The following is an 8,564-nucleotide window of genomic DNA, read 5'->3' on the forward strand; positions in this document are numbered from 1 at the left end:
TTTGGCTGGGCACCCTGGTACCTTTCAGATTCAATTCTTCCTTCGGTTGTACCTTCTGTCGACCCAGGCAGACCGCAGCGATGTGGCCCTTCTTTCCGCACGCTCGGCAAATGGCGGAACGGAACCGACATTCCGCTCGCTTGTGGCGTCCACCACATCCGAGGCAACGAAGCTCAGCTGGGCCCTTGTCCTGACGATCTTTGGACCTCCTCCCAGCTGCTTGGTAAAGCTTGTCCACATCTTCTTCAGGATCTTCTTCCGAATCCTCGCGCACGTCTTCCTTGTGAATAGTGGCAGTCTCTGGAACGTTTCGCTTAGGCCGCATGTTCTTGACCGCCCCACCTGCAGCTTCTTCGGCCGAAACCTCTCGCAGAGCATCTTGGAAGGAGACATCTTCCCTGGCAAACAGCCTCTGCTGTAATTCTGTGTTCCTCAGTCCGCACACAAAACGATCGCGCAGTCTTTCCTCTAAGTCCTTGAAGTCGCACGGTTTAGCTGCTCTTCTCAAGGCCGCAACGTATTCTTTAGCTGATTCTCCAACTCGCTGATCTCTCTGTTGAAATGTGTGCCTCCAAGCCATGACAGATTGCTTGGGCTGGAAATGTTCCTTTAAAGTTTTCTTCAGGTCGGAGTATGATACCGTTTCCAGCGAGTCCGGGGCGATTAAGCTCTCGGCGATCTCAAAGGCGTCTTGCCCACAAACGCACAATAATGTGGCAGCCTTTAAGCCTTCCTCCCGAATCTGGTTTATGCGGAAATACGTCTCGACTCTTGCCACATAAGATTCCCACCTCTCGGGGTGAGAGACGTCGAATTCCGCTAAACGCCCAACTTTCGCCATGATCGAGGATCAGGTTTTCTTCTTCTTCAGCCGCACGCACCCTCCAGCGATTTCGTACTGGCAGGATAACGCTGACTTCCACGCCGTTTTCTCTTCCGGACTTCTTTGGGTGAGTCTTCAAGCTTTCCTAGCTGTATAGACTGGATCCCACCTTCGTCGCCAGTGTTAAGTCCGGAGAATAATGGCGCTTGAGACGAAGCATTTCTAACAAGTCTTTATTCTCTGCTTCCATTCTACGAACAACCCAAGCAGAGGCCCGCAGGCCTCTATTTATACCTTCTGATCCCCGGGCAAGTTCAACCAATCATGAGGCGGTCTTTTCCCGCCTTGCGCATGCGCGCAAGGCCGGCGCCACTCAGTCTTGTCCCGGGCAGCTTTTGCAAATGCCCAGGACTCTTGCAATGTCCTGAGCCTGCTTTTGCAGGCTCAGGACACAACAGATGGCATGGCTTTTTATGGAATGATAATGCTAAGATTAACACAGATTTTAAGAATCATTATATTAGAAGTACCAGTACCATACTGAGAATTTGGAATAGATATAAACCCAAACTATTCACAAAAATCCCTCTATTCCTCTATCCCAGTACAAGAAGCATTTTACAGGAGGTTGGTTAACTTATTGAGAGTAATTAGAATATGAAATCAAAAGAGCAATTGGTGGCAGGGGGGTTTAGTTTTAAATGTTTTCATATGCACAGTTAAGAGGGGGTTGGACTAGATGACCTCCAAGGTCCCTTCCAACATTATTATTATTATTATTATTATTATTATTATTATTATTATTATTATTATTATTATTATTATTATTATTATTATTATTATTATTATTAAATATTTAAAGTAGATAGCAGGACATTTAGAACTGAGCAGCATAAGAATTTGAAGTTGAACTATGTACAAATTATGGGCTTATAAATACTAAAATGTACTGTATAAACTTTGATTGAAACTTGAAACAGAAAAAGAACAAGTGAAAGACTATGATAAATGGACTAAGAACTTCGGACACAATACACCAATGGAACAGTGGGGAAATATGTGATTAAAATGATTGAGGTTTACATTACAAATTTACATTGAAATTTATGTTATAGCCTAATATTTTTTAACAAAATGATATATTATTGATATATGACTCCAGAAAAATTGTAATGTATAAAGGTACTTCAAATTTATGTTGGAAATATGGAAAACATGAAGGATCATTTTATCATGCCTGATGGACTTGTAAAAAAAGTTAGAAATTTCTGGTTTCAAATATACCCGTGTTTTCCCCAAAATAAGACCTACCCAGAAAATAAGCCCTAGCTTGATTTTTGGGGATGGGCCTAATATAAGCCTTACCCCCAAAATAAGCCCTAGTTTTGGGGTGAGGTGCATGCCTAAAAATCAAGTTAGGGCAGGGGTGGAACTTACCATTGCAGCCAGGCCTCCCATGCATCGACACTTGCCTCCCCGGCCCACTTCTTCTGTGGCTGAAGAAGTAGCTTCATTCTGCAACTGAAATGGAGTTTGGACCTGCATTTTGCAGTCAAAAGACTTTCTGGAAGGTCTGTGCAGCTGAGACCTAAGCTATGGATTGGATCCATAGCTCGGTTCTTGGCTGCATAGGCCTTCCAGAAAGGCCTCTGACTGTGAAATGCAGACCGGAGCTCCATTCTCAGCTGCAACATGAAGCTGCTACTTTGGCTGCAGAAGAAGTGGGCCGGTTGGGTAGGACTGTTGGTGCCGCCGGCGTGAGGTGAGTGGAAAAGACACCCCCCTCCCAAAAGTAAGACCTGGTACCTATTTTGGAGACAAAATAAAAATAAAAATAAGACCAGGTCTTATTTTTGGGGAAACACAGTATATATAACGATACAAAGATCAACATTCAAATGAAATCAGAATTTCTTTTGCTGGGATTAAAAGACACTCAATTAGAAAAGAGCCATGGAAGTTTTTTCTTAAATATGATTACTGCTGCAAGATTATTATACCAGCAGAAATGGAAAGACTTTGAAATACACACAAGGGGGAATGGTTGGTGAACAAGCAAAGAGGGCAATGTAAACTTGTTTGATTAAAAAAATATCAACAAGTACATTTATCAGTGACTGGAAACACCTTGGACTTTTTGCTGAAAGAAGAGAAAAATGAATTTGTGATTTATGAATTTGAAGATTAGAAAGGGTAGCTTATAAAAAAAAAGGAAATTATGATGTAACCTTAAAGAGAGGGGGTAAAATATAAATGCATTTATAACCTCTGTCAAAATGAACAGAAGCCATTTCTTTATATTTTTTTCTTTTTTCTTTCTTTTCTATTTTCTTTCTTCTTACTCATAATTATTTTTTATTTTCTTTGCCTCTTTTCTAATATCTGCATTGTTTTTATCTTGTTAAGAATCTCTTCAATAAAAATTATATATTTTTAAGAAATAGTACTTCTTTCTTTGATGACATTTTCCCAGGTCTAGCATATTTTCTGTGTACTACCTATCCCTTTTGGAACCAAGATTCATTATGCCAACAGCTCTCTTCAATAACATCCTAGCACAATGGCCTGCTGTTTCTTTAGTTTTGAAGAACAGATTTGTAGAGCTGACCAAGTGAACCATGTCTTTTGAATGACTAAACTGACAGGTTTCCAATGAATTCCACAAAGCTTTGCTGTTTGCTATTCAGAGAGAACCCATATGAACAATTCTGTTTCCATTGAAAAAGTTGTTGTTGCTGTTGATTGCATTTTAGTTTGCTAAAGATGCAATGTCACACTCATTTTAAATATGTGCCCTTGTTACATGATCACAAGTGATTGAAAGCTGTTCATTAGTAATCAGATACATGATTGTTGTCTCAATGACACAGATGTGAAAATTGCTGCATTCCTTGGCTCTTTCATCATATAAAAGGGGAGAATGAGGCTGGGTTTCCTGCTGGGTTTCCTGCTCATCACTCATTATACATATAGTTTTTACAATTATCTAGGATTTTATATTACACGGAGAACATATACTCATAGTGGATTCTACTTTTGAGAAGAGCTGCCCATCCATCTTCTCATTCCAATTTGAGGAAGCCAGAAAGAATGAGTGCTAGTTTCTGACTATCCCATAAGATCTCGTAAGATCCCTTCTGAAAACAGTGCCATCTCATTGGACCTAGAAAATGTGGCTTTCTGTCACGATGCCTGCCTGTACAACAGCTTCTCCCTGAGATTTGAACGGCCCTGACTTGGTTGGCCTTCTAGAAGCCCTTAAAAATTTGATTCTTCCTTCAGGCTCTAGAGTCCGGATGATAAAGGAGTCCAACTTCTTCGTATTGCTTTTGTAAGTATGTTTCACTTTTTAATGCTTTGGTAGCTGGCTGTGTAAATTAGCAGAATGAATGAATGAATGAATGAATGAATGAATGAATGCTACCATAGCTAGGCTGAAAAATCTAGAAAACCACTCAATGGCAGTAAAGAGTTTCTGCATCCCTTCCCTGCTGTCTAGCGGTCATCTGGATCTTTTCAGTACAGGTATAGTGACCATAAGAAGAGGGTAAGATTGAATGAATTCCCTTCTCTTGATGCTTTGTATAGCTGCATGAGGGAAAAAAGGGCTCTTGTTAATACTGCTTTCATTTTTGGAAGCTATAAAGGGGCTTGTTCTCCTTTTATGATGCTACAGAGAGGGCAGTATACAACTTGTTCTTTTGATTATTATTATTTCCTGTTCTAACTTTGATTGGTCTCCTTAAAATGGGGGAGCAATTGACTCCCTGTTTCAAACACTGTTAGGTTGCTTATGCATCGAAACTTTAACATACTTTCTCAAACTCTGTGGATAATTCTCTTAAACTTTCTTTTTCTTCACAGAAATAAGAAAGGATTTGATGAAGTCTTTAATATTTAATTTTGTCATGGGAGATACACTCATAGTGCAGATTTTCTTGAATTTGTAAACTTTTCCCTAGAATAATCAGGAAATATTACTAGTTGAGAGGGGGAAGGCACAGAATGGTAACCATTGGATACTTTCAAGCAATACTTCAGAGGAATGATGTCTGCTACTGCTTCTGTCTATCTACAGCAATTTTGGACAGTGTTGCTACCAGAGGTAAACCTCTTCCCACAAATCTTTTGATGAGATTCTGTACCCTCTGAAAAAAGGTCCATTAACCTGCATGCATAGTAGTAAAAGGAGTGGAACAGAGACAGTTATTTTTATAAAAAGAACAAATAAAGTGTAAGGAAAGAAAACAGAGTGAAACATGAATCTAAGCCTACTAATAAAGAGTAAAACTAAAGAGGATGTCAAGACTCTGAAATATGGAAGCAGAACGGAGTATTCAGTGTATTCAAGCTTCAAGCAAATGACTCCAAACTCATTCTTTCACCTTTGACATTTCTTAGCTCCTAGGAGGACCTCATGGCATTAGTTACTACCTGTGGCTGCATTTTCTTGACAGCAATTGGAGTTGCATTGGTCTCGGAGTATAGACACCTCCCTTTCCAGCATCTCAATCCTGCTCAGCAGCTCCTGTATGTCCCGGGAGGAGGCGGCACACTTGCAAGTCTGTTTGGGGAGGTTTATCTTGTGGGTGAAGGTGACCTGGCTCTCACTGTCTGAGGTCTGCTCGGTGTATTCCGTCATCCGGTCATCTTCCGAACTCACCTCTGGGTCAGATGAAGCCTCTAGGGATGAGGAGCAGAGGCTGTCCAGAGGCACATTAATGTTGTATATGTGACTGAAGACCATGGGTTGCTCTTTGACAGGGGATGTGTAGTTAGCAAAGCTGCCTTCTTCATCGGTCACCTGTTTTTTAGCTCTCTCTGTCATCACTTCCAGGCGGCATTCAAAGGGTCTGAAGATGGCCAACAGCATTACATTGAGGCTAACCACCACATTTCTTAGGATCACATTTTTGCCATCTGCCCTCATTTTCTTGAGAAAGACAGGAAACTTCTACGCCAGCCTTGGGAAGCAAGGAAGGAAGACCTGCAATGAAGCACAGCAACATATTGTTACAAGTAGCTCCTAAGAAAATCTGGTGACAAAGATCAGGATAGCATTTCTATGCATGGGAGTAACACTGCATAGAATAAGGTAGAAAGGTACAAGTTAGCCTGCAACAGGCATCCATTTGCAATCCATGCCAATCAAAATACTTTTCTAATCCATAGTAAAAGAAAGGGCAACTGAACTCTTGCACCCACTACTATTTGTGATTTTTCCCATTTGCAAAGTGCTTCATAATCTCAATTCTGTGTGGAACCTTCCCATCTGGTCAAACCAGAGAGCTGCTCTGCCTTTATACAGAGTCAGTCTCTGAACTGCCGGTGCTGAGTAGCTTTCTTGTCCCGCCTTTCTTCAGTCAGGACAAACACCACCTGAGTCTGAGGCCGTCTGAGGAAAAGATGCCTGAGCTATGCCAGATTCTCTCAACCATAGCTCTAGCGCAATCTCTCAGTCCCTATTGCATGCTGAAATACTTATTTGCAGGTGCAAATGCAGGTTCTCGCACTTTGGTCTTACTTTAGTTTTTTCCAAACTTTTGTGAACTTCCCAGTGCTCAGTTTTAGGCTATCAACTCTCTGACCCAGCAACCTCTTGCTTGATTCTTGGTCTTTAAAATTAAAAATTAATTGCTCAAAATAATTACTGCAGTAATTATAATAGTTAAGTACCATGACAATCTGGAGAAGCATCTGGAGTGGCAATATTAATTGGCTGAGAACTGTTTTCTACTACAGTGCTATGTAATGCCATTGGAAAGAGCCCATTGATTTATGCCTATTGGATCTGAGCAGTTTCTTTAGCTATGTTGGAAAGACATTCGTAGTTTTTCAGCTTGGCTGACTGGTTCTAATGAGATGGGTACAGTCCACATCAGAAGGAGGAATACTTCCTTATTCCTCTAAAACATTTATTCTGCACATATTGATTGGCATTGGGGAAAAAAAAGAATGAAGTATTAAAATACCGATAGTGATTATTTCAAGCATGCCTTCATCTCAGTCCATGTAAAGTTCTCCAGAAATGCAGAGCTAGTTTAAGGCTGCTGCCTTAGATATAATTAAAAGACCTTGCACAATATTTGGTTTATTTATGTTTCTGCTTAAGAGACACAAATACAGCTTATTACAAGTCATTTCACCTCCCACTTGCACACAGAATGATTTGGTAAAGTACCTTTATCTACAACAGGGCAACTTTCCATTCTGGTATTGATTTGCACCCCTGGGAGTTAAATCCAAACTCCAAGGGCCAAATTCATCCTGTAAGGAAAGCTATTTTCTTCAAAGTAGTTAGACCAAATCTATACTTTGTCCAGCAGGGTTTTTCTTTGTTGATTGAAAGTAGGTAGATGGGGGCTGGGAAAGCTATGCATTGATCAACATTTCACTCTAATACCCTTTGCTTTAAAGAATTGTGGCAGAGCCTCTGCAGCAAAGTTGTGATTCCATGCCAAACGAGCCTCATCATTCAAAGCACAGCACTGGGATCAGGGGACTGCTTCATGCTTTCCTGCTGCTGGAAAATTTGTCTTGCTTTTAATTTTCACTGGACACCTGTACAATTTGAATGTAACTTGCTTGCTTACTTGTTTATTTATTTTTTATATATTTATGCATTCATTCATCAAGTTTATATGGCCGCCTATCTCACAAAAACTCTGGGTGGTGTAGAATAAAACTATAAAATAGTTAACAAATTTATTTAAAAATAAAAATAAAAATACACAAAGGCTAAGAGAGGACAGCAGATGTTAAGAATGATGGAGCCACCTCAGTACTTTGATGGTTCTCTGAGGCTCCCTGGCATAACCAGGATATGAGAGACTTCCAAAAAATCAAAAGAGGTGAAGCCAGCCTCATTTCGGGGGGGGGGGGAGATATTTTATAAGGCGAGTGACACAGAAGGCCTGCCTTCTGGACTCATCAAATGTGAGTCCCTGGCAGATGGTATCTGTAACATGCCTTCTCTGCCAGATGGAATGGGCTGATGTAATCAGGAAGAAGCAGTCCCTCAAATAATCCGGCCCCGGGAGAGCTTTAAAAACCAAACCTAGTACCCTGAATTGGACCCAGAAGAGCCTGGCAACTAATGCAACTTGTGTGCTGTTCTAGACTCACACACAACTGCCCATGTTTCTGTATTTTGCACCAGCTGAAGTTTCTGGATACTCTTCAATATAGAGCATCTTACAGTAGTCCAAATGGAAGGTAACCGGGGCACAAGTGACTCGGAGCAGAGCTTCTCAATCCAGAAACAGATGCAACTGGCACATAGTACAAAGCTGGGCAAAGACTTTTAAAGAAAAGTAGCTTAGAAATGGATGTTGAATTTTCAAGTTTGGGTTTCCTAGCGTAATTTCATATTCCAGCTACTCAATGGCAGCTATTTGATTCTGGTTTGGTCATTGTCATAATTATTCTTGTATTTTTCTCTTTTTGTTTGAAAATTAAAAATTCAGAATACTTTTGCCATCTCCCCAACCTATTCTTGTTTTGACCACAGCCTTTGTGGAACAGTCTAGAGCAGGAGTGTCAAACTACTGGCCTACTTGCTGGTTGCATCATACAGAGACCGTGCTCATCCCACCCCACCCCAATGCAAAAAAGTCACGATACGTCGCGCCACATCACGTGACGTGGCGAGTTTGACACCTATGGTCTAGAGCCAACTTGAAATTTCTCCACCTAACCTTGTTTTTCTGGAGTTCATTTATTTTTTAATGATACAAAGGAG

General features: G+C 40.8%; 1 protein-coding gene across 1 annotated transcript in view; it reads right to left on the reverse strand.

The window, feature by feature from the left end:
• Positions 1–5,753, reverse strand: part of TNR (tenascin R) — a 123,412-nt gene extending 117,659 nt beyond the window's left edge. Inside the window, exon 1 of the mRNA XM_015815812.1 lies at positions 5,258–5,753. Within this exon, the coding sequence (XP_015671298.1) occupies positions 5,258–5,753 (496 nt within the window). The remainder of the gene's footprint in view (positions 1–5,257) is intronic.
• Between the last annotated feature and the right edge of the window lie 2,811 nt (positions 5,754–8,564).

This window comes from Protobothrops mucrosquamatus, unplaced genomic scaffold (assembly GCF_001527695.2).
Source record: "Protobothrops mucrosquamatus isolate PMUCROS unplaced genomic scaffold, P.Mucros_1.0 scaffold377, whole genome shotgun sequence".
Taxonomy (NCBI): domain Eukaryota; kingdom Metazoa; phylum Chordata; class Lepidosauria; order Squamata; family Viperidae; genus Protobothrops; species Protobothrops mucrosquamatus.